The sequence below is a fragment of the Hyperoodon ampullatus genome (assembly GCF_949752795.1).
Source record: "Hyperoodon ampullatus genome assembly, chromosome: 7".
NCBI classification, from domain to species: domain Eukaryota; kingdom Metazoa; phylum Chordata; class Mammalia; order Artiodactyla; family Ziphiidae; genus Hyperoodon; species Hyperoodon ampullatus.
Window position 1 is genome coordinate 90680545 of NC_136920.1, and position 26952 is coordinate 90707496.

The 26952-nt window shown below is 43.8% G+C and overlaps 1 protein-coding gene across 1 annotated transcript in view; it reads left to right on the plus strand.

The window, feature by feature from the left end:
* Positions 1-26952, plus strand: part of SIAE (sialic acid acetylesterase) — a gene marked incomplete at both ends in the record, with an annotated part of 34307 nt that extends 7355 nt beyond the window's left edge. Inside the window, 8 exons of the mRNA XM_079707840.1 lie at positions 4538-4713; positions 13138-13276; positions 16851-17028; positions 18439-18548; positions 19126-19259; positions 23412-23569; positions 25072-25261; positions 26677-26952. Of these exons, the coding sequence (XP_079563966.1) occupies positions 4538-4713; positions 13138-13276; positions 16851-17028; positions 18439-18548; positions 19126-19259; positions 23412-23569; positions 25072-25261; positions 26677-26952 (1361 nt within the window). The remainder of the gene's footprint in view (positions 1-4537; positions 4714-13137; positions 13277-16850; positions 17029-18438; positions 18549-19125; positions 19260-23411; positions 23570-25071; positions 25262-26676) is intronic.

Sequence of the window (26952 nt, forward strand, 5' to 3'; positions counted from 1 at the left end):
TCCAAGCGCCCTTAGATTGCTTGCAGATTCATTTCCTTGTGCCTGTAGAATTCATAGCATCATTTCTGCTGCTTCAAATCTCTGACTGCTAGACCCTATTTAAAGGGCTCACCTTATTTAGGTCAGGCCCACCCAGGATAATCTCCCTTTGGATTAATTTAAAGTCAACTGATTAGGGATTTTAATTATATCTGCAAGACCCCTTCATCTTTTCCATGTAATGTAACTTAATCATGAGAATGGCATCTTATCCCGTTTGCCATTTTCTGTTGATTGGAAGCAAATCATATATTCTGCCTGCACTTGAGGGGAGGGACTATACAAGGGTGTGACTAACTGGGGGTCACCTTAGGGTGTGTCTGCCATAGCAAGCTATAGTTTAAGTAACTTGCATCAACAGTTTTATTGATAGAAAAATAGTTAAGCTTTTTTTTCTTTTACATTTATATTTGGTGGTGGTGGAGTTGAACTTTATACAGAATAATGCAGGTCAGGCAGGGGCGGTTTGGGCAGTAAGGCCTTCTTTAGCTCCAGGTCACTTCCACAAACCAGTGGACCCGTTTGCAGCTGGTGAAGTGCCAGGCTTCTGTGGGGGAAGAGGTGATTAGGGCTGCTTCTAGCTCTAGGTTTTCCCTCTTGGGAAGGGAAAGGTTGTGGGATAATTTTCCTTTTTCTCTTCTTGGTTTCTGAGATTTGGCACAATAATCTGAAAAACAATTAACATCTGATGTGAATAGCAAAGAGAAAAAATAGCAAGATGCACATCGTGACTAATCATGTCTTTAGACAAATTCTTTTGATTTTTTGGCTTTGATTGTTTATTATTCCCATTTTGAGGTGGGGTTGGTCAGGGAGATGGAGAGAACATGGAGAGAGTTCTTTACTTATGCTCTTGGCTGGAAGAGGAAGAGAAGAGGGACAGTGAGAAATAGGCCACTAAATACGCTAACCATTGGGCCGGAAAACACAAAGCCCCAGTCAATTTGCGTGGCTTTCTTGTCAGTATAACCCAGGAGGACTGGGGTTTACTCTCTGCCATTTACTTGATGGAGTGTCTGGCACTTGGTAAACGCTCTCAGTAGCTGTACAATGAAGGAAGGGCATGAATCTTCCTAGATACAAGAAGAAAGAACGGGAGGAAGCAGAGGTTTGAATGCAACCAAAATGAGCATTTACAGAAACCTGAGCCCGGATTGGTAAGAGATGTCACAAGATAGCAAGTGATTGGGGCCCAGAGGAAGGAACCAGAGCAACTGTTGCTCAGAAGGCCCATCAAGCTCAGCAAAAGCCAGCTGGATGGTGAACTTTAACTCTTTGTGGTTTGTCACTCAATTTTTAAAAAAATATTTATTTATTTATTTATCTATGTATGTATGTATGTCTGGCTGCATTGGGTCTTTGTTGCTGCACGCAGGCTTTCTCTAGTTGTGGTGAGCGGGGGCTACTCTTTGTTGCGGTGCACAGGCTTCTCATTGCGGTGGCTTTTCTTGTTGTGGAGCACGGGCTCTAGGCACACACGCTTCAGTAGTTGTAGCACGCAGGCTCAGTAGTTGTGGCTCGAGGGCTCTAGAGCGTAGGCTCAGTAGTTGTGGTGCACGGGCTTAGTTGCTCCGCGGCATGTGGGATCTTCCTGGACCAGGGCTCGAACCCGTGTCCCCTGCATGGGCAGGCGGATTCTTAACCACTGCACCACCAGGGAAGCCCCGTCACTCAATTTTATTGCTTGGACTCAACCTAATGGACTTGGTGGGTCAACACAGTTTCTGAAATCTATAACTGGACTTCACTGGCCTGTGGTCAGCTCCACTTTCACCAGCCGGTCCTTAACGGACAGGCCAAGGCCTAATCAGTTCTCCTTGTGAAATGTCCCACCCTTGCCTTGAGTCTAAGAAAACAGTCTTCACAAGGGTCGCTCTCCTTTGTATATATAGATACTTACATGGCAGTAAATCCACATTGTTTTATACAAATCATTTCTGAGTTAATTTGACCATTAATAACCCCTCTGTAGTGGAGCTGGTTTCCCCTGCCTTGCGTGGCAGTTAACTTTACTTAACACTCATTCTTGTGTCAGAGTTTTTCTCTTATGAAGTGGGAGAGGAAAAGAGCTAGAAACTAAAAGAACTCGAGGACTAGAACAGAAGGAAGTTCTCCAAGGTCTTTGTGGAAGTCGAGCCGTTTCCTGTGGGGGAGCAGTCCTGGGGAACAAGGCTCAGATCTCGATGCCTAGTTCTCTTCAGACGCTTTAGTCTCTAGAGGGAGCTCATCCTCCGGGTGTAGGATGGTGTTGCCCTGTTTTGCCCCAACATCCGCCCCCCTTTCCTTCTTTGTCTTTTTATTGCTGGGCAGCAAAGCTTTTCAGAAGCTCTGGTGAAGGCGCTTTTCCACACCAGCCATATTGCCTGGATGGAGACTAAATGTAAATACCTAATTAACAGCAGTGACTAGGAATAGCTTGCACTGTAGTAGAAGGCTCAAAAATAGTCCTGTCCTGGGTTTTCTAGGGATTGACCTCATCATCACAAATGAGTAATGTTGGTGGCAGGAGGACAGAGCTCCAGTAAGCAGCGTCAGTGCAAGAAGTCTGGAAAGACATTGGCAAGGCTGCGGTTGGGACAGATTGGAGAGTCTGCCTGCTCAGACGAGAGAGCCATACGGAGCACATCACACCTGTGCGACACAATCTGTACTAGCTGCCCACTGTTTCCAAAACAGTGATTTTTCTGCTTTAGGTGAATTCTGCATTTAATATGTTGATGTCTGTGACTATTGGTGGTGTTAAAAGCAGTAGCGAACGTTTAGTCCTGGGCTTACTTGACCTCGCAGGGGTGGGAGTAGCAGGCTCAGTCAGTTGTGCTTCTGAGAGGAGCGACCTGTGCCCTTTCACTGATGCCTGAGGGTTTTGGATGTTTCCCACAGGACTCTGAGCAATCCTTTATGGTTTGAGCCTTTACCAATCTCCTGCCGTGAGGCTGGACTTCTCTTCTTAGCTGTTACTGACTAAGAGGAATTTAGCACAGTGTCTGGCACGAGTAGGCACTTGGCTAGTTTTTTTATAAATAATTTTTTCCGGTTGGTGTAATAACCTTAGGATGCCTCGTTTCCAGCTCCTGCGATTCTTTCCCTTTGAATTTACATTGATCCGATGGACACAAATTATAAATCAGTCCATATTCTTCAGCATTATGGCAAGAATATTTATTTTTTAAATAAATCTCTTTTCTTAAAAATTTATTTATTTTATTTATTTATTTTTGGCTGCGTTGGGTCTTCGTTGCTGCGTGTGGGCTTTCTCTAGTTGTGGCGAGCAGGGGCTACTCTTGTTGCGGTGCGCGGGCTTCTCATTGTGGTGGCTTCTTGTTGTGGAGCACGGGCTCTAGGGCGCATGGGCTTCAGTAGTTGTGGCTCGCAGGCTCAGCAGTTGTGGCTCGCAGGCTCTAGAGTGCAGGCTCAGTAGTTGTGGTGCACGGGCTTAGTTGCTCCGCAGCATGTGTTATCTTCCCGGACCAGGGCTCGAACCCGTGTTTCCTGCATTGGCAGGCGGATTCTTAACCACTGCGCCACCAGGGAAGTCCAAGAATATTTATTTTAAAACAATCATCTCTCTATTTTGTCTATTTTCTCCCTCTCGTTTCTTCAACTTTGTTCCTGTTGTTTGGTTCTCCTAGGCATAGTTTTGCCACTTGGAAGATATTTTTCTTAAGTTTCCGAGTATGATGTTGGCAGCGGTGGTGGTGTGCGTGGGTGAGAGGTGGGAAGGTGGTAGGGGGGTGGTTCCTAAGGAATATGCCATGAATTTCTGAAATAGGGTCTTGGATAGCTTTTCATCTCCCAAACTGTGTTCACAAACCTTAAGTCTGGTAGATAACTCTGTGAAAATAATTAATTGGGCAAGCCTTAATATCGTCTTCAAAGAGAGATTAATTTATGTGCCTCCTACTACTTCTTTATGTGTCACCTGTTTAACTGTTGATAGGAGAGCCCAGAACCACTGGTGGTATTTATCCCTGAGAGCAACAGGGGGAGGAGTTGGGGGGTTGATGACAAGGATGATACCATCAAGTCAGTTTCAGATGATAAGTGATTTTCTCTAACCTGTGCTCACATTTGATTGGATACTTACAAGTTAGTTTGGGGCACTGGGTAAATCTGTTAGATTAGGATTATGTTAATATTGATAGTTGGATGGTACAGGAAGAATTTCTATTTTATGTTTTTGTATTAAACTCCCTTGAATTTTAATCTCTGTGTATTTTTGTCTGTCCTCGTTTAGGATTATAACTGGGTGATTTATTTTTCTTGTAAATGCTTTGATTAAAAGTAAGGAGGGATTGGTACAGATTAAAGATAGCTACACTGCTGCTTTTGTTATTTCTGTTGACCTGTCTGAAATTTGGCCAATCTTCAGAGCTTTGAATCCAGTTCATCACAGAAGCTGGGAATTGTCACAAATGAGCCTGATGCATGATAGGATTGGGTTTTAATTTCACTTTAGTTGATTGATTGATTAATTCTTGGAGCCTTATTATTATTTCAGCACACTCTAATAGCTGGATGGTGGTACTGGATCCTGTGAAGCCTGGTGGACCTTATGAATTGATGGCACAGCAGATTCTTGGGAGGAAGAACTTCACCCTGAGAATTCATGATGTCTTATTTGGAGATGTCTGGCTTTGCAGTGGGCAAAGTAACATGCAAATGACTGTTTCACAGGTAATTTGCAGAGTCTCAGTGTTAATAATGTTGATACAGAGAAGAGAAAGGAGGAAGAGGAAAGGGGCAAGGAGGAGAAGGAGGTAGAAGCCTTCTTTTTCTACCGTGTGCCAAGATCTGTTCTAAGTGCTTTCTTTGCATGTGTTAATTAATTCGATTAACAACTTTATGCGGTAAGTACTTATATGATATTCCTGTCTCACAGATGAGGAAACTGGCCCATCTGAGGTTAAGTTCCCTGCCTAAGGTCACAGTGTAATTGTGGAGCCAGGATATGAATGCGACCCCAGAGCCTGCTTTCTTAGTCACGGCTAGTGTGTCAGTGTGTGGGGCACTATTTTCTCACCTTCCTGGGCTAAAGGCAGAAGCTAGAGAGTATCTGATGGTAATGGAGATTTCATATCAAATTGAAGGCAAAGTAGATTACTCTTCTTTTTGATTGGTCTTAGAAGATGAGCTTCTGGAGAGAGCCTAGGGAATCAAAACAATTAGATTTTGTTTGGATGCTGGGCAGCTAACATACTCTGTCTTTTGTTGTCCTGGAGATTTAAAAATTGAGAGCGAATGTTGGCTTTGCCTCTTACTAGTTGTATGGCTTGGAGCAAATCACTTGGTGTTTGTGAAACTTTGTAAAACGTGCTTTTAAAAAATTGTGGTTAAAATGAATATAACATAATATGTATCATTGTTGGTAAGTGTACAATTCAGTGGCATTAAATATATTCACAGTGCTGTGTGTACCCATCACCACTATCTATCCTCAAAACTTTTTCATCATCCCCAATGTATACTCTGTACCCATTAAACAATAAATCCCCCCTTCCCCTTCCTCCTGCCTCCTGGTAACCTCTATTCTGCTTTCTCTCTATGAATTTGCCTCTTCTAGGTACCTCATGTAAGTGGAACCCTACAATACTTGTTCTTCCTTGTCTGACTTATCTTGCTAAGGATCATGCTTTCAAGGTCCATCCATGTAGCATATATCAAACTTTTATCCCTTTTTATGGTTGAATTGTATTCCATTGTATATGCCACATTTTGCTTATCCATTCATTTATTGATGAACACCTGGGTTGTTTCCACCTTTTGGCTATTGTGAGTAATGCTGCTATGAACATTGATGTACAGATATCTGTTCCAGTTCCTGCTTTCAGTTCTTTTGGATATATGCCTATGAGTGGAATTGCTGGGTTAGTTCTATATTTAACTTTTGAGGAACCACCAAACCATTTCCACAATGGCTGTACCATTTTACATTCCTACCAGCACTATACAAAGTTTCTAATTTCACTGTATTCTAACACATGTTACTTTCCATTTTCTTGATTATAGCCACACTAGTAGGTGTGCAGTGGTATCTTAATGTGGTTTTGATTTGCATTCTCTAATGACTAGTGATGTTGAGTATTATCTCATGTATTTATTGGCCATTTGTATGTCTTATTTGGAAAATTGTTTACTTAGGCCCTTTGCCCATTTTTGAATTGGGTTGCTTGTTGTTAAATTGTAGGACTTATTTGTATCTTCTAGGTATTAATCACTTGTCAGATACACGATCTGTAAATATTTTGTCTCATTCTTAGTTTGTCATTTCACTTTTTTGAGAGTGTCCCTTGATACATAAAAGTTTTTAATTTTTATGAAGTTCAGTTTATCTGTTTTTTCTTTTGTTGTCTATGCTTTTAGTATCATCTTCTTGAAATTGTTGCCAAGTCCAATGACATGAAGATTTTCCCAATGTTTCTTCTAAGAGTTTTTTGGTTTTATCTCTTAAGTTTAGGTCTTTGATCCGTTTTAATCACTTTTTTGTATATAGTGCAAGGTGAGGGTCTAACTTCATTCTTTTGCATGTGGATATCCAGTTCTCCCAGCATCAATTGTTGAAAACACTGTCCTTCCTCTATTGAATGGTCTTGGCACTTTTTTCAAAAATCCATTGGCCATATATATGAGGGTTTATTTCTCAGCTTTCTAGTCTATTCCATTGGTCTATATGTCTCTTCTTATGGCAGTACCGTACTGTTTTAATTACTGTAGCTTTGTAGTAGGTTTCAAAGTTGAGACATGTGAGTGCTCCAACTTTATTCTTCTTTTTCAAGATTGTTTTGGCTATTCAAGATCCCTTGTAATTCCATATAAATGTGAGGATATGATTTTCCATTTCTGCAAAAAAGGTTGTTGAAATTTTGATAGGTATTGTGTTGAATTTGTAGATTGCTTTGGGTAGTACTGACATTTTAACAATGTTAAGTCTTCCTATCCATGAACATAGAACGTCTTTCCATTAATTTAGATCTTCCTTATTTTTTTTTCAGTAATATTTTATAGTTTTTCAGTGTACAAGTCTTTTACCTACTTGGGTAGATTTATTCTGAAGTATTTTTCTTTTACATACTATTATAAATAGAACTTTCTTAATTTCCTTTTAGGATTGTTCATTGCTCATGTTTAGAAACGAATGATTTTTGCATTTTGATGTTGTACCCTGAAACTTTGCTGAATTTGTTTATTAGCTCTAGTAGCTTTCTTGTAGGTTCTTTGGGATTTTCTATGTATAGGAGTGTATTATCTGCAGTTAGAAATAGTTTTACCTTTTTTTTTTTTTGCAGTATGGATGCCTTTTATTTCTTTTATCTTGTGTAACAGCTCTGGCTAGAACTTCCAGTACAATGTTGAATAGCAGTGGTGAAAACAGACATCCTTGTCTTGTTTTGGTCTTAGGGAGAAAGCTTTCAGTCTTTCTATGATGTGACCTGTGGGTTTTTCATAAACGCCTTTTATCATATTGAGAAAATTTCCCTCTATTCCTACTTGTCTTAGAGTTTTTATCATGAAAGTTTGTTGAATTTTGTTAAATCTCTGAGGCTTAGTTTTAATGACTATACTACAACTATATCTGACCTAACTAACAGAGCCATTATGAAGATAAAACTATTTTGTTTGTCTCTAAAAGGCCCTTATAAATTGAAAAGTGATGTCATTAAATATAAGATGTCATTATTTTAAAAGCTTTTTATTGTAAAACATCAAACACACACAAAAGTTAAGAGACTTATAAAGACCTATATATCCATCACCTAGATTGACAGTTGTAAGTATTTTGCCATATTTGATTTATCTGTTTGTTGTTGTTATTGTTGAACCATCCCAAGGTAAGCCGCATGCAGACACCTTGATACTTCAGTTAGGGGTCATGTGTCAAACTGATATATATATTCATATATCAAATTAATATATATATATTTTTTTACACAGAAATAAGAGCCATTGATGACTCTTTTCGCTCAACTTTTTCATAGCCTAGGATTTCTTTTGTTAGTGTCAGTTTTTTTCTCTGTTTCAGTCATGGCCTTTGAAGATTAATTGTTCTTAAATTTTGAGAACTAGCATTTTTTCTCCCTTATTGCAGCTATAGAGAGACTTCACTGGGCTCTTGTTTACCCTGATAGAATGTCGGGAGGAAGAGCACTACATGAGCTCCCAGGTAGGGGATGGGGCATATACAGTACCCAGAGAATCAAGCGGGACAGAACACGGGGATGCCGACCTGCCAGTACGCTGTCAGTGATGAAACTCATCTTGAAGTGTTCCTGTCCCCATTGCTTTAGAGGATAGGGCCCCTCTGACACACGATGAGTGAGGTCTCTTAAGTAAAGCTGGATAAAATGGACATTGAAAGAGTTATCAAGGGAGAAAGTTTCTTAATTGTTAATTGGTATCCTAGCAAGACAACGGTGGTAGCACAAAAGCCTTGATGCTAAATGTCTTTAGCACTGAGATTTCTTTTTACAAAAACTCCACTTTCTAATTGAACACAAAAACAGTCTAGAATAAATAGAGTGGATTTCTAGGTACCGTGTGATGGGGTTATTGCTTTTGGGCCTCAGAATTGTCATTGCTTTGTTTGTTTAGTGGAAGCTATCTGATTTAAAAATAAAAGTAAGCAAGACCATTGCTGTTTCATTTATATTAGGATCAGGGCTGGACAGTAGCAAGTTCATAGACATATTTAAAGATTATCAGCTTAAAATATTGCTGAAAAATGAGTAAATATTTTTTACTCAGTATCAGACATCCAGAGAAGTTAGTGTGAGTTAAATTCTTTGGCACATTTGAAATTGGGATTAGTTTTCTTTGCTTGTCTGTATTTTTTGATTTTTCTATAATGAGCATGAAATAACTAGAATTTTTAAGAGCAAGTTAAAAAATCAAGAAATTGATATTCACCTGATATCTTAAATATCTATCAAAGGCTCAGTTTACAGTAAAGAGGCACATTATATAAATAAGAATCTTAGGAATAAATGATTTAATTTGCATTATTCATCAGAACTAATACATTTATATACTTTGATGTGTACTTTCATTTGTTTCCTTTAATAGGTTAAGGTCTTGAAAAGATTATGATCTTCCCTAGCTCTTTCTCTAAAACTCAATTCCTCCTCAAGTTGATTTTTATTTCCTTGCCTTTTTTCCATTATCTACTTCTCCATCTTTGAGATATATTTAAATTTGAGATTTAAAAATCTCTACAGCTGGACCATGATCTCAATTAATCTTTTTTAAAAAATTTATAAAATTGAGTCCTTGCACATACTTATGATTTCTTGTTTTGCTTCTATAGCTTCTACCCCTTATGCGTTCTTCCTTTTTTTTTTTCCTTTTTTTTAACCAATTAATAAATAATGCTCCTAAAAAGATTCTACTCTGGACATATCTACTTCCTTTCATTATTAGTTTTCTAATTTAAAAATCTAAATTCTTGCATTTATGTCTTCCTAACCAATATTTTACTTAGTCTTTCTTCCTGTCCTACTTAAGTATACAGAAACCTTTTGAATTTAAATGTTTATTAAACTGGACTTTAACTGGGCTCCCTTTTAACATAAGTGAATAGAAGCAAAATTGAAGTTTTATCTCTTGATAGAAAGCATGGTTTTATATAGAAGTGGGATTGCTGTTAACTCATTAAGGAAAACAGTATTTTCCTTAATGCTTTAATTACAGTTCTCTGTTTGCACAGAAAGGCATGGACCAGATCTATTTGTATCTGTACAGTCAGGTTTTCAGCCGCAGTCTGTGCCAGGGGATCTCATCCCATTTTCTGTCAAGCTTAATCAGATTTTGATTGTTAAGACAGAACACATTCTTTCTGCCTGGAATTTACTCTTAAGCATATTCTGCATTAAACTAGGGCTACAAGCTCTGAGATACAGGGAAATAGAAAAAAGATTCCATCTGAAAAAGACAAGTGCTAATTTTTTTATTTGTTTGTTTTAAATCACGCACTTAGTCTGCAAGACTGAATTTTAGGTGCTGACAGTACCGAAAGCCAAGTTTTCTAGTCTCTAAACACTCGGTAGAACTTTGTTTTTCATCAAAAGGATGCTTCACATGACTCCTCCTTGATTCTACTTGCTCCTTTCCCCCTGAAGACTCCCAGCACACATGCGCGTGTACACACATAGAGTCTCTTTCTCCTTCTCTCCCTCCTTGTGACTTTTCTGAGGAGATAAGATTTCCACTATAACCAACCACTCTTCACAGTCAAATGAGGGAAATGGCAGATTGTGTGCCCATCTTGTTGTTAGGGTAAAGTGGAATTTTAAAATCAAGTGTTATTTATAACACTGAGTGAGATGTTTATAAATGGAGGAAAGTCTAAATGTTCATCTGTCACCTCCTAAGTCAGGCTATGTCTTAAGACTGGGATATTTCTAGTTAGCTTGGAAGAAGATGGCCAACATTAGATAGAAAGCCCATTTTTCAATATCTCAGCAATCCCCACATTCCTGCTTTACAAATAGGGGAATTAAAATCCAGAAGAGAAGGGCTGGTGCCACATTACAATACCAGATTCATAGGAGTTGTGATGACTGGCTTATTTGTAGTTATTTTCTCAACTAAATCTGCTATATTGTACTGTGGTAGAAGGTAAAGTAACATACAGGATCCAAATTCTTTAAAGTTTCCCTGTGTCCTTCAGTGCATGCACTTGGTGCACATACACACACACATTCACACACATGCCTTGCTCCCCTGTGCAGACCTCATGCCAAGATTCTCTGAGGAAATAGATTCTTGTCGTTTCTTCATTAATTCAAGAATGTAGTATAAAGGTTACAAAATGAACACCAGTGAGCAGCTGCTTTGATGGTGAACTGCGGGTCCCCAGAGAGGTGGTAGGGCTCTCCCAGTCGCTGCAGGCTTAATGACTTCAAATACCTTGGTATTCATTTACATCCTCATTTCAATACTTGGTAGAAAAATAATTACACTGAGGTGTTTGATGAGATGAAATTTGATCTCAGCAGATGGAGTAAGGCTTCTCCTCTCATCAGCAGGGAAACCAAGTGTCATTTAAATGAAAATCTTCCTGAAACCTCTTTATTCCTAAGTTTGCTGCCAATATCCCCAAGGAAATCCTTCCATCAAAAAGGCTTGGTGATATTGGGACAGGGTACCAATTTCAGAAGTAATTGTCATCAGATGCAGCAAGAATTTCCCCCCACCCCCATTTTTGCTAACACTTTCTGTGGCTTTCGAGCTTTGGCTTGAAATAATACACAAATGTGAGTTTGAAAATGGAAGTTTTCCAGCCAATGCTTTGGATCCAGTTCTGTGTGCTGGTAACGATAGAGGAGGATGCCAACCACCCCCCCGCCCCGCTCCCCCCAGTTCTGTTGGCCTTGCAGTACTCTACAGTGTTAGCAGCGGGTCGAAAAGACAAGACTCATGTTCCCTGCGCTGCCCCCCGCCCCCCCAAACTAGCGTCTCATTGCGAGGAGGCACTGGAGTTCCCAGTCGGTGCAGAAGCTGGTGTGGGTGGAGAGAAGCAGTTTCATCCCGTTTCCATGGAAGCAACATACGATCCTTAGTGCTTGGTGCAGAACTGAATTTCAAGGGAGGCGACTTTTTACAGGTACTTGCTGCTGAAAAATAACTTCCCTGCCAAAATATACTGTGAGTGCATTAGTCTCTTCTTAGTCTTTAATGTTTATTTTATATGAAACTTGCCAGGGAAGATCCTGAACAAGCAGGTCTGGATTTCCTATGGAATTTTCCTGAGACCATGTGTGGAAGACCAGTAACCCTGACAGCCTAGAGCTGCCATTACCCAGGGAGCATTTCAGGCTGCGGCTCCCAGTGGGACCAAAAGAGCCATTTCTTTTGCATCTGGCCATCTTATTGGCCACAGCAGGCTCAGCGGCAAGTCAAAAGGCGATTCAAGGGGCAGTGCATTTCAATGAAATGCTCTATGGAGGCACTCTGGCTGCTCCTACGCTGCAGCAGCGAGGCCAGCTGTATTCTCTGTGGCAGGTGGGAGGGAAAGCCAGCTGCACACTCTGTGGCCAGCAGCCAGTGGAAAGCGGCCCAGCCTCCTGTGCCTCTGGCTGTGGCAGTCCTGTCTCAGCTGGAGCTCTTGTTCCCGGAGGCCAGTGATAACTGGCCTTCTGGAGGCTCCTGTTAGGCCTTTGTTTTGGAAAGACCAGACTGTCCAGGGGGATGGAGAGAAGACCAGAAAAAACAAACACTAATTAAAAAGCAAAACAATATATTTATGATACATTCTTTTTAAAATAAAGAGAAACATAACTACTGAAAAATCAGGATTGAAGGAGATAGCACTTACATGTAAGCCCAGAGAGGAATGGTGCTTCATAGGACTAACAATGAAACCAGTCGGTGTAGCACACATTCGTGTCCAGAGGAACCCTAAGCCAGTCCTGTCACTCTCTTGGCAACTGGTGAGGTTTCATAAAGTGCTTTGGAAAAAAGTGCTGTGTCTTTGGACGGACCCTTTTCTTTGTCTGGTTTCCTGGGACTGTTGTCAGCAATCACTCTGAACACCCCCTTTCACTCTGCCAGGCCTCCCGTGCTTTTCTTGGGTGATTTTCCAGGACTGAGATGAGAAGATAAGCATCTTGAGGCTGATTTCAGGATGTTTCAGGAGTTCAAAAATCGTTTCTCGGGTGTGTTTCTTTTGAATATACATCTCGAGTGGGCTATGGATTACATAAACTTACCTCCCCACGGCCTTTCTGGCTCCATTTAAGAAAAAAAAGTTAATGCTATGGCTTTATGTTAACAGCTACTTTTTCTGAATAGAAGTATTTTCGTTTCAAGATATCGGCCTTCTTTAGCCTAAACCCATCCACAGCTCTTCTCATCTAACACAGACTTGTCCTTGAGATCTCAGATTTCATTGTGTTCCCACCTTCTCTGGGGACATGATTTATCATGGTCTCTGTGGATCAAGGCGATCCGGACCAGCCCATCGTTGGTTTTGATTATTCATTTGGTTTTGGTCTCCTGAAGGCTCAGAAGGAGCTCGGAGGCTTGGCGGTGTTTACCAGCAGGCAGTAGCATCACTGACCATCCACTAGGTTGGTGTGAGAAATGACGTTCTTGCTTCTTTTCCAGATATTTAATGCCACAAACGAGCTGTCGAACACAGCTGCCTATCAGTCTGTCCACATCCTCTCCGTGTCTCTCAACCGGGCTCAGCAGGAGCTGGAGGACCTTGCCAAGGTTGATTTGCAGTGGTCCAAGCCCACCTTGGGTAAGTGATTGCCGGAACATGTGCCATCTCTTCTGTGAGGGGCTGGTGCCCTGCTTGCAATCTGTGATCGTGAATTTGGTTCTGATCTCTTTCATCCTTTTATTCATTTCTTACTGACACCTCCCCCATTCCTGATGGTACCTGTTTCATACATTTCTTCCCAAGACTCCACAGTGAATCTTGCCCCCTTGCTCTGAGGAGATGGCTCTTCCTCCATCTTCGTCGGTCCCATTGAGGCCACTCAGCACAAGCTCCGCCAGCATCTCTTCAGTGCCTGACGCTCTCTTCTCCTCTTCTCTTTCTTGCTTTGTTTCTGTGTCTGAACACAGCTGACTCTTTCCTTTCAGGCCTGCCTCTGATGCGGGCTCTTACCTTCTCCAGGGCCTTCTCTTATCCCTCAGGCTCTGTCCTTTTACCCCACTGTCCAGTCTGCACGAAATCTTTAGTTCAGGCTGCTCTGCGTCAGGCTCTGATCTAGGCCCCAAGGGTGCAGCTGTGAAAGGGGCAGACACAGTCCCCGCCCTCAGAGCTCTGCTTTTCTTTTATTCTAACAAAACCAAGCGAAACAAAGCGTAACACACCCCCTTCTCCTGGTACTTCACCTCTCTCCTTTGCTCTGTTAAACCTTTTTAGATCACCTTTTCATTCTTTTCATTGCCTTCCAACGTGTTCACTCTTTAACCCTTTATAATCTGGCTTCTGCGTCCAGGTCAACAACCGCTTCCCCCAAGGTTACGGCTGTTCTTCTACAGTGCACTCTGGACACCCCTTAGCATCGGCCTTGCTGACTGCTGCTTTTGGAAGCTGCGCCTCCCTCTGAGCTTGCTTGGCGCTTCCTTTCCTTCCTTCTCCCTCTCTGTCCTCTCCCTGCCTGTTTCTTTGCTTTCTTCAGTCCCTTCCTCCAGACGTGGTCCCTTGTCCTCTTTCTGGTCTGTTTTCTCTTTCACCTGTACATGCTTTACCTTGGTAACCTCAATTGCTCCCACATTTTCAAGTATTAATTCATTCAGCCAATGTTTGGATGCCCACTATGAGCTAGGCGCTATTCTGAATGCTGGGGGTATAGCAGAGAATAAAGCAGGCAGGCACGCCTGGTCTCCTGGATGGAGCTTACAGTCTAGCGAGGGAATACAAAAAATGAATAATAAAATTTGTAAATTCTATACAAAGTATTGATACTATTCAGTATCACACTGTCAGAACTTTCCCTTTAAGAACTCAGAAACTGAATAGATTTGGGTAGATTTTTAATGAATCCTTTGGTCTGTGAACTCTTAATGCATGTCATCCAAAACTCAGGAATCAATTAGATTTGGATAAGGTATTATACCTTGCTGTCGGCTCCATTTCACTCTCTGAACTCAGAGACTCAAATTTTTGAGCATCAAGGGATAGGTTAGATGGTGGTGCTTGCTGAGACAGAAATAAGTACATAAAATACATCAGGGAAGGGGGCCAGTACTGCTGGGGCTGGGATGGGGTGGTGGTTTCCCACTTAGAGTGGCCACGGAGGTCCCAGCTGAGAAAGGCAGCATTTCTGTAATAACCTGACAGAGGTGAGGCCATGCAGGTGTGTGGGGAAGAGCCTAGTAGGTCAAGCCCCTCTCACATTTCCAGTCTGTGCAGCCTCTTCTACTGCCCTCATATCTCTGATTGCAGCTGGGAAGGGTCTCTGATTTTAAAGACTCCTGTGATTAGCTTGGCCCTATCTGGACCAAGCTAACTGTAGAGAGGAGGCAAACTGTACCCCAACCTGTACCCTTATCCTAACCTGTACCCTAACACTAACCCATACCCTAACCCGTACCCTAACACTAACCCATACCCTAACCCATACTCTAACCCTAACCCTTACCCTAACCCATAAAAACAAAACAAAACAAAACAAAACCTGTCCAGTTTTACGTGCCTTTGTACATACTGTTTCTTCTGCCTAGAATGCTAGCTCTACTTCCTGGACTCCTGTCTTTCAAGGCTGCCCGACCTCCCTCCCCTTCCTGCTTAACTACGTCTTCCCTCTACCTGCCCATCAGTGAGTCACCTTTATTCCAGCTGCCCACAGCTACCCAACACCAGCCAACAAACATTCACTGACTCTGCACTGGGTGCCAGACATGGAGAATATAGAAGTCCTGATGGTTTAGTGGGGTGAGGGAAACACCAGGCACAGAGTATGCCCGGAGAACAGGGAAGGAGGTCCGCCCTCACCTGGCATTTAATGGTCTGCCTTTCATTTCATATTCTTTCTCTTGCTGTTAAAACCCCTTAACACTTGTTTATACCTCTTAAAGCACTAAACCATATTTTGCCATCTTTTGTACTCAGCTGAATATTTGTCTTATTCTGTAGAATATAAGACCTCTGAGGAGAGGTTCCATGTCTCTCCATGTCCCTTTAATTACAGTACCCCTATCATCTAGAAGCGCCTGTCACCTGGCGGGTGCTCAATCCATTTTAACTGATTTGAAACTGATTTCAATTCCTACTGTTACGCTATCCACATTTTGAGAGCCGAACTGTATTGAGTTTTGATCTTTCACGTGCCAGGCCAGTGATTTACACAAAGTGGTTCTTTAACAGCTGTTGGATTGGACTGATCCCATCAGCTGCGTGTGTTCACGTTCCCCTCTTCACCAGCCTTCTTCTAACATGGAAATTGCCTCTTCTGGTCTGTCTTGGTTACAGGGCTCTATGGACGAATGAGCTAGATGATGCTGAACATTTATTTATTTTAAAAAGATTTACTTATTTATTTGTTGGGTCTTAGTTGTGGCATGCGGGATCTTTCATTGTGGCATGTGGGCTTCTCACTGGTTGTGGCGTGTGGGTTTTCTCTCTCTAGTTGTGGCGCGCAGGCTCCAGGGCACGTGGGCTCTGTAGTCTGCGGCACACAGCCTCTCTAGTTGAGGCACACGAGCTCAGTAGTTGTGGCACGTGGGCTTAGTTGCCCCGCTGCATGTGGGATCTTAGTTCCCTGACCAGGGATCAAACCTCTGTCCCCTGCATTGGAAGGCGGATTCTTTACCACTGGACTACCGGGGAAGTCCCGATGCTGAACATTTAAACACTGGTTTTGGTTTCTGTTACTTTCCCTTTTGGCCAAACTCCCCATCACTTGTTTGTTCTTGTTTTCATTACCATAGCTATAAAATTGGGTATAAAACTACCCAGAAAAAATATACCTTTCTTCTTGACATTGCCCCATGCTTGCTTGTTCCCTTCCACAGAGCTAAGTGGGGATGGATGCTGGGAAAGAGGAACACGTAGGTGAGGGTGGAATGGGGGCCAGCGGCCTTTCTGCCCCTCACCGATTGCAGAGGAGTATTAATCTTCCTAGATTCTCAGGGCCCTGCACACGGTGGGGAAGCAGTGGGATGCCTGCTTGCCTGGCCAGAGAGCCTTTGGCTTTCTGCTAGCGAGACAGCTGCCTCTCAATCTTATCCTACTCTTGGAGAGTCTCAGAAAGAAATGCAAGGCCTGACCCACACCCATTCTTCTCACCTGGACCCACCTAGGAGCTGCAGTCCCTATCCATCTACTTTTTCCATGACTGTTTAACTGTTTCTCCGAACAGAAAACTTGGGCCATGGCAACTTCACGTACATGTCAGCAGTGTGCTGGCTCTTTGGGCGTTACCTGCATGACACTCTGCGGTATCCCGTGGGGCTGCTCTCCTCCTCGTGGGCCGGGACGCCCATTGAAGCCTGGTCATCTGGAAGGTCGCTGAAAGCCTGTGGGGTCCCGAGGCAAGGGTAAGAAAGCGTCCTCTGGTCTGGGAGAAAGCCAGCCAGGAAATTTTGTAGAGAGAAAGATCATGGTCTCCTTTGGGGAGTTAAGAATGTGTTGAATGTATAAATATGTATTAAATGTTTGTAACTTATTCAAGTATTATTTTCACTGTCATCAGCACCACAATCATCTGAGAATATGTCAGGAAGGAATTATGACCCTTTTCCTTAATAACAGTGATAGCTAATACTTAATGGAAGCTTTCTAAATTCTGGATACTGCTGTAAGCACTTTATATATATTAACTCACTCAATACAACACTCTCTTGAAGTGGATACTATTAACATATGATGGAAAAAGGTACTAAGTCTGAGAGAGGTTTAGTGACTTGCTTGTGGACACGACTAGGAAATGATAAAGTCTGGTGTCAGTGTCTGTGCTCTTAACCACTGTGCTGTGTTGCCTGTGAGAATAAACACAGTCTAACAGTTTGGAAGAACAAGTACCCATGTAATCAGAGAAGTGTATTAGAAGACTGATGGTGAAAGCACGCTCAGGAAGGGCTGGATCACAAAGAATATTTGGAGGTGGGGGAAGGGAGAGAAAAGGCTGGTTAATAACATCTTGACACTAATGTTAAAACAGAGATGAACAATATGTGAACTGCTTTCACCGACCTTGTCTCATCAGTTCTGGGAAGAGCATGGACTTGAGCTGTTGGTATATCTTGGGTAAAGGCCTGCCTGTTGGGAAGTGAAGTTTTCCAGTTTTGGAACAGAAAGACTTGCCTTCGGTAGAGCTGGAGGAATCTAAAGCCACGCTTCCCAGATCTCTGGGGACATGGCAGGGACAATAGCAAGGGGAAGTGGCCATGCTCATATGCAGCTGCTGCAAGTGTAAATTCATACAAGTATTGCACAGAGACAATTTAGGGACATGTTCAAAGTCTTAAGAAAATGTGCCTTTTGACCTGGCAATCTCATTTCTGGGAATTTATCTTAAGGAAATAATTAAGACTGTATGCAATGATTTAGCTCTAAGGAAGATAATCATGGCATTGCTTATAAAAGCAAAGAGCTTAACGCAATCTCAAGTGTCCACCCATTGAGTACTAGTTAAATAGACTTATTGCCTGTGCGATAGACTCATTGAAACGCTCCTCCTCCCTGGTCTTAATCACTAGATGGAAACCGGGATGGCCCCGTCTGAACTCACAGAAAGCTGACTGATGACAGTTATTCTGGGAAGAACCTGGAGTGAAGTTTGGAGACTGTCCTCATGCTTTCATGGGAACAGAGTGGTTGAATTGAGCTCTGTGTTGCTTTCATCAGGAGTTTGCCCCTAGTGAAGCTGGATAGATGCCCAGCTCCGGGATCATCATGTGATCAGTCATCGGCTCTCTCTTGACACTTGTGCGTCTTACTGATTTCAGGTTCATGCCATCTGATCTTGAAACTGGTCCCAGTGACTACTCTGTTCTCTGGAATGCCATGATCCATCCGCTCCGTAATATGACTCTGAAAGGGGTGATATGGTACCAGGGTGAGTGTTCAGTTTGCTGGTTTTCCATTGTATCAGTTAGCTGTTGCTGCATAAGAAACCACCCCAGAACTTAGTGGCTTCCAGCAGTAATAATGTTAGTGAGCTCACTATTCTCTGGCTTAGCAGGGTAGTTTTTCTGTCTGAGCTGCTTTGGCTAATTTCTGCTGGGATCTCTTATGTGCCTTTGGCCACCTGGCAGGTTGTCTGGTGGCTGGATGACCTAGCCTGGCCTCTCCCTCATGTCTTTTGACTGGGGCTGTCTGTCTGCCGGGGCCTCCCGGTTCTCACGTGGCCTCTCATCCCTCAGCAAGCTAGTTCAGACTTAATTTATCATTTACATGGCAGTGTCAGGGTTCCGAGTGTATCAGGAGAGAACAAACCACAGAGCTGAATTGCTTTTCAAGCCTCTGCTTGCATCGTGTTTGCTGATGCCCCATTGGCCAGAGCAAGCACAAGGCCAGTCCAGGGAGACCTCAGGAAGGCCCGCTACCTAAAGGCATGCATAGAGGTTGGGGAGCAGTGTGTGGCTGCCTTTGCATCTACCCCAAACTCTTCTCACAGTTTGGACTGTTTTTAGGGGAGTCCAATGCAAACTTTAACAGGGACCTGTACAATTGTACATTCCCTGCCCTCATTGAAGACTGGCGCCAAACCTTCCACGATGGCTCCCAGGGGCAGACGGAGCGCTTCTTCCCATTTGGATTTGTCCAGGTATGTGCTGAGAGGAAGAGGGTTCATGGGCTTTGGTGTGGGGAGGTGCTGTTGAGGTCTCTTCCCTGGAATCCGTCTTCCTTTTTTTGCCCTCCTAGCTTGCCTGCTGGTCAAGAACTGAACGTAACTTAATTCATCTCAGTTTACTGATGGGACAATTACATCTTAAAAAAAGTTAATAAGTAACCAATATGTCTTCTTATTGAAAAGCATTACATGTTCATTAAAGAAATATTAAAGAGAAAGGCAAAAAAAAAGAAGCTAAAAACACTTATAATTCCACAACCCAGAAATAAGCAGACCTTTTCTGCTCATATATTTTTGAAATAGGATCCATACCATAATATTGTATCATATCTTGCTTTTTCTCTTGAGGTCATATTGTGAACATTTTTCATGCCAATAAATATTAATCTCCAGCACAATTTATAACGATTGGAGGGTGTTCAGAAATATGGTTGTATTGTAATTTAACTAGTCTTCCATAGATAGGCTTAGATTGCTTTAAACGTTTTGCCTTTATAAGCAGTGGCATGTTTATTTTCCTTGTAGCTAAATCATTGCACACATGCTTAATTATTTCCATAAGATAAATTCCCAGAAATGAAATTACTAGGTTAAATTGCACACTTTTTAAGGCTTTGAACATGTCCTTAAATTTTTCTGTGGAAATATATCAATTTGTATGCATTTATACTCTTAGCAACCATGTGTGACAGTGTCCACCTCCCCACACCCTCCCGAACTTGCCAAACCCTCCCACCCCTGAGAATGAACCGCGCTCTTTCACTCACTCCCAGCCCACTGCGCATGCTCTCTGCCTGGAACAATCTTTCTCTCCCACACTTTCCTACCTAACTTTTATCATCCGTTAGCCTGGATATCAGGAAGTTTCTGCGACTACCCAGAGTCTTTCCCCATATGGGTGATTGCTTAGTACCCTTCACTTCCCCTTTTTACTTGTATGTACGTTGTGCACATGACCACATTTTCCTGGATCACATTTATAGCCCCAGTATGACCTAATTGGTCGGCACTCATTAAATATGGCCCGACACACAAATGAAAAAGTATATCAAGAGAAGCCATACTTTCAGTTAGTGGTATCTCGTCAGAAAGATTCTGCTCTCAGCCTTGTCTAAAAGGAATAAACATATTTTACAAAGTTCATAATTGCCTTGCCTCACCTGTTCACGTGACCCCTCCGAGACCTAGATGTCTTAGCAGGGTAGTAGTTCTGACTTGTCTAGAACATAGGAATTAAACAAGTAAGGTGTTATAAAAACAAGGCCCAGGTTCGTGCCCCGGTCCGGGAAGATCCCACATGCCGCGGAGCAGCTGGGCCTGTGAGCCATGGCTGCTGAGCCTGTGCGTCCGGAGCCTGTGCTCTGCAACGGGGGAGGCCACAACAGTGAGAGGCCCGCGTACCGCAAAAAAAAAACCCAAAAAAAACCCGAGGCCCACCTCACAGCATAAACACAAAATAGGCTTTAATGTTTGAGTTGGACGCACCTACTTTGAGGCGTCCGCCTCTGAGTGTCCCCGAGATGCTTTCCTCTCACCATCCTCCTGTTCCTCTACCTCATCCCATTTCATGTACCTTTTTTTGGATAAAGATTTTTATAGACCTTCTTTCCACTTACAATTACTTCACAATCACTTTCTTCTTTCTAACAATTGTTTTGACTTTGAACGAGAATATTCTGCTCATTATTTTCAAAATAGCAACTCCTGTCACCAGTTCTGTATTACTGTTGGTGGAAACTATTTTTTTTGTCTCTCAGCCTGTGTACGTGGTGATTTGAATGTGACTTCAACCGATTCAAGCCAACAATATGTTTAAGTGCTTATTACATGCCACGAACTGTGTGAGGTACTAGAAATATAGCATGAAGCAGAGAGACCTGGTCCTTGCACTTGTGCATGCGGTTTAGTGGAAGTCCCTTAGCCTTGGGTGTCAACTTTATCATCATCAACAACAGTATGTTGGTTGGTTGGTTGTGGAAAACTGGGAATATAAATGTTTAACTTCAAAGGGAAATAGCAAATTCGGCAACATAATGGCTCAGAGCATGGTCTGGAGATTCGAATCCCAGCTCTGACACTTCTTTAGCTATGTGATTTCGAACAAGATATTGAACCTTTTTGTTATTTTAAGTATTAAATGAGTTAGTCCATGTAAAGCCTGGCACAGGCTAGAAAATGTCAGTGTTTATATTATTAATGAGAGAAGTCAGAAAATCTGGAGGGACAGTTGGTGTGTAAAGGAAGATGAATTGACTTGATGGAAGGGCTGAGTGTGAAACGGTGGTGGCAGTAACTAGAGCACAGTTAGAGGCAGGACACGAACTCCGTGGAGAGAGCAGGGCTAGACACCTGTGTCTGAGTAGAGAGGTGAGCGGAGGCCCGGGGAGAGAGGAAAAGGAGCCGGAGTTGAGGGACTGGAGTCCCTAGAAGTGTGCTTTTATTTTGAGGTATGCGGGCCTCTCACTGTTGTGGCCTCTCCCGTTGTGGAGCACAGGCTCCGGACGTGCAGGCTCCGGACGCGCAGGCTCAGCGGCCATGGCTCACGGGCCCAGCTGCTCCGCGGCATGTGGGATCTTCCCGGACCGGGGCACGAACCCGCGTGCCTTGCATCGGCAGGCGGACTCTCAACCACTGCGCCACGAGGGAAGCCCAGGCGTGTGCTTTTTAAAAAGGGTTTTGGAGGAACGGTGGAACACACTGCAGATGCTATTGTCAAGTCCTCCAAATGTGCCCACTTTTATATTCTTTGGCTGTTATATGCCTTCTTTAGCAGTGATTAGTATTTCTACTAATCACTGCAGGAGACTGAGCAAGTGCCCTGCTTTATCTCAGGAAAAACAGGAATTTCATGCGAGTGTGGAGTCTGCTGCTGCCCCCATGAGGCCAGTGTGTAGTAGTGCAGCCGATGAAATAGTGGAGAATTACTGCAGGAATTCTCAGCAAACTGCCATTTTGAGACCACTTCCTAGGCTTGAGCAGCTCTTGGTAGCATTTCCCCTCAGCGCTTCAGGTTAGTAACTCACCCTAGACTTTGTTGCCATGATCCTCCTCATGGCGCTGGTTGGTGAACATGGCTCCGCATTCACTCTTCTTCTGGCTGTTGTGTGGGAAGTAGTAGGGTCACTTACTGGATCTTTTTATTGCCATTTTCTAGTTTTCATGACATTTCATTGTGCAGCTTCAGCGCCTTTTATCATTTCATATGTTAAAGACAATTTGCATAAGAGATTTTAATAAGAATCAAGTGGTGGGGAAATGTACTCCTTCTCTTAGTGGGAGAAACCACAGAGCCGTATGGCAAGAGGGTGTGGCTCTCGGAAGGTGTGAAGAACTGCGGTCCTTGGTGCAATGTGCCGCGCACTCAAGGGTGGATTCCTCCCTGCTTCCCTACAGGGCTTTGCCCTGTGTTGTACACAGAGTTGTCAGTGGCCGACCTACTGCTTTGTAACAAGCTACCTCAGAAGTTCGGGGCTTACCGCATCAGCCACTGTGTTTGCCCCTGATCCCATGGGTTGGCCAGGCAGGGAGGGCTCAGCTGGGGTGGCTCATCTCTGCTCTGTAACTTCAGCCAGGCTTGCTCATGTGGCTGCAGTTTGAACTGAAGGATCTAGAATTCACATGATTGGCCCCTCAGCTGGGACGGCTGGGATATTAACACCTCTCTCCTCATGACCTTCCAGTTTCCAAGGCTGCTCTCTCCACATTTCTCCAGCAGGGTAGCTGGACTTTGGTTACATGGCCATTTCAGGGTTCCAAGAAAGTGAAATCTGAAGGCAAGGGCTCTTGAGGCAAAGCCTCAGAAGCTGCACACCATCACCTCTGCTGCATTGTTTGTCAGAGAAAATCACAGGCTTAGCCCAGGTTCAGCGAGAGGCGAAATAGACCCCACCTCTTGCTGAGAGGGGTGGCAGAGTTCCATTGCGGCGAGGGGGATGAGAGGTTCAGCCACGAGGGTGAGAGGCTCCGTAAGTACGTGTTGGATGAGCACGGGAGTCAGTGAAGCAGAAGCAGGGTCTTGTGAAAGGCTCTAGGTTTCTTTTTAAAAAATTTTAATGTTTTTCCAGCTTTATTGCAGTGTAGGTTTCTGATGAAATAAAATGCTGATGCACAATGTCTACTTTCTAGTTATCTTCATATTTGTCTGGTGCAACCCCGAATGATGGACTTCCCCAGATCCGCTGGCATCAAACAGCAGACTTCGGCTATGTCCCTAACCTAAGGATGCCCAACACTTTCATGGCCGTAGCTATGGATCTCTGTGATAGGAATTCGCCTTTTGGCAGGTGGGTGCTTCTTGGGCTTTGTTTGAACAATAATATATGTTCTTTGTCTGTGGCCTTCACTCTGATGTTCACTTGTGGGGGGGCCTGAGGACTGGACATTAGAAGCATGATTTATCAATCATTCACACTGGATGTGCTGCAGTAACCAAAAACCCTCACCATCCCAGTGCCTTGATGCCACGGAACCTTATTTCCTGTTCACACTCCATGTCCAAATAAGGTCAACAGAGAGGCTTTGCTCTCATAGTCATTCACAGATCCAGAGCAACAGAGGCTCCAGGGTGATCTGTGCTTCCACATGCACCTACGGTCTCACGTTGGCAATTAAATGCTTCCACCCAAAGCAACGTAAGTCACTTCTGCTCACATGGCACTGGCCAAAGCAAATCCCATCGCCATGCCTGTCTTCAGCGAGAGCAGGAAATGGAATGCTACTGTGGACTCAGAGGGGGACTATCTGGATGACTACCCCGATGTAAACAGCCCCTATGATTACCACCCGCTAGCTGTAGGATACCAGGGGATTTCAGTGTGAAATGGAGCCCAACACAGAGTGTCTGGATTATAGCAGGAGCCTGAATGAACATTTCTTTCTTTCTTTCTAAATCTTTCTTTCTTTCTTTCTTTATTTCAGCTGCGCTGGGTCTTTGTTGCGGCGCGCGGGCTTCTCTGGTTGTGGTGCATAGGCTCTAGAGTGCGCGTGGGCTCGGTAGTTGCAGCATGCGGGCTTAGCTGCAGTATGTGAGATCTTAGTTCCCTGACCAGGGATCGAACCCGGGCCCCCTGCATTGGGAGTGTGGAGTCTTAACCACTGGACCACTAGGGATATTTATTTATTTATTTATTTATTTATTTATTTATTTTAATTTTTTTTTTTTTTGCGTTACGCGGGCCTCTCACTGTTGCGGCCTCTCCCCCTGCGGAGCACAGGCTCCGGACGCACAGGCTCAGCGGCCATGGCTCACGGGCCCAGCCGCTCCGTGGCATGTGGGATCCTCCCGGACCGGGGCACGAACCCGCGTCCCCTGCATCGGCAGGCGGACTCTCAACAACTGCGCCACCAGGGAAGCCCTAGGGATATTTATTTAGTTTTGAAAGAATGAATGTTTATTGAATGAACAAATAAAACCTAGAGGGGACCAAGTAATGAACAGCTGATTCAGATGAAACACAGGACTTTCAGTGGTTGCAGCAGTCTTACGAGAGCTCTCCTAGGTTAGTTCCAATACCTGCCCTCCCTCCCTCCCTGTCTCCCTTTATTCCTTCCTTCCGAGTCCTCGGTTATTTCAAGGTTTCCGACCCATAGAAGGCCCAGAGCCCCATCTGTGGTTACAACTCACCATTTCTCTTAGGCTGACTCGCCACAGATCACTGGCTATTAGATTCAGTCAACTTTATTCTCACCTTCTTAAAGGGTGCTTTGTATAAGATTTCCTTTTTTAAAAAATGTGATTATTGTTGAGCCCAAACCCAAAGTTCTCTACCTCTTCTTTATCCTGTAGCACACACCCTCGAGATAAGCAGACGGTGGCCTACAGGCTGCACTTGGGGGCCCGTGCCGTGGCCTATGGGGAGAAGTTGACCTTTCAAGGACCACTGCCTCAGAAGATAGAACTCCTGGGCGACATGGGGCTGCTCAACCTCACATATTCCCAGCCAGTCCAGGTGCAGAGGCACAACAAGATATTTGAGGTGAGAACTGCAGAAACAGTAGGGGTTCATCCTGTGGGGGGGAGTCGGGATTTCCTCCACACCGAGGCCCACCTCTAATTATAACATGACTACGAGGCAGGTTTTGGTTGGTCAGGTGCTGAGTTTATCTCAGAGCAACAAAAAAGCAGCTACTGATTCATTCACTTAGAGGCAATTTTGATGAGACCACCAAGGAAGGGAAGACGTGCCCACATTGAAATGATACTCCTTTTGCGTTTCCCCCCCCCAGAGCAGCCATCTTTGCGTGGGAAAGGGCCCGTGGCTTTATCTGTGGGCACCTATTGAAAGGACCCTCGCTCCAGAACGTTTCCTTCATCCGCAGACATCTTTTCTTTGTTGCACTATCCTAAATTCTGATTTTCTTTTGAGTTGAGTCTCTCCTTTAATAAGAGGTTGAAGCTTGGTGATTTGCAACTTAGTATGAATTACTGTAACGGAACTCTGTACTTGCTTCTAATACCTGGTGAGGATCATTCCACTGTGGAACTGGGGCTATTGATTAAACAGCTTATTTAGGAGTCTTCTAAGGTCGGGGTTGGTGGTGGAGGCATTCCCAGGTGGAGCATTTAAATGTCTTTGGGAGCCCCGAAGTTGTTAGGCTGTGGTGGGCGGTGAGTGAAAAGAGGGCATTGGAGGGGGGATGAAAGAATGTAGAAGACAAACTTTATTACACAGGAGTTTATCTAGGACTGTTCCTCCTCTGGAATCCTAACCAGAGCATCCACCTGCCTCAGGTGCTTCCTCAGCACCTACTCCACCTAGCTTCTCTGCATGCAGGGTTTTAGGTGAATCCTAGCTCCAAGGAGTCTCTGTGTTCTGAGTTCTCCTCTCTAGTCAACAGCTGGCAGGCTGCCCATCGTCTGGACCTGGAATCTTAGCTGGGACCAGGACAGAACTGAACCTTGGGAACTGGGTATTTCATGCTCCCTTCACCAGATGGATTGTTTTCTGACTTGAGACCAGCTCACCATCCAGTTCCTCTGTGCCCCTTCTTCATTCCCCAGCTCCTTTGGGAGCCAGAGAGCAGCACAGCGGTGGCTCACTTCACCCAAATTCCTGCCTGCTTTGCTGTTTGGCTGGAGGATCACGGGAAGGTTGTTCAGGGGAGCCTTCCCTGAATGTTTCATGACTATGCTGCCTTGTCTCCCTCAGTAATTTAATGTTTTACTTATTGAGTTAAGCTATTTATTTTAGCACATGAACTTTTATTATGGATCTGTGGCTGTGCTGGCCAGACCCAACCTGGACTCAGGTTTGTTCTGGTCACTGTAGGAAATGTGTCTGTGGCTGCGAGTGGCTGCTTCTCCTCTTTCAGTCTGTCTGAAGAGTAGTCCCGCCTCTTGGCATATCCTCCTGACTGTCCTAACTGTTCCTGTTTATGACTCTCCTGTTAGATCTCCTGTTGCAGTGACCATCAGTGCAAGTGGCTTCCAGCTCCTATGGACACTTTCTCCGCCCAGACACTCGCCCTGAATGTCAAGTCTTGTCATGACAGCCTGGTTGCTGTTCGCTATGCATGGACCCCATGGCCTTGTGAATATAAGCAGTGTCCCCTGTACCACCCCACCAGTGCCCTGCCAGCTCCTCCCTTCACTGCTTTCATTACAAACCAGATTCCTGGGTATCGCAAGGTTGCTAAATCATTCCGTTGCAGTATGATCATATCTTAG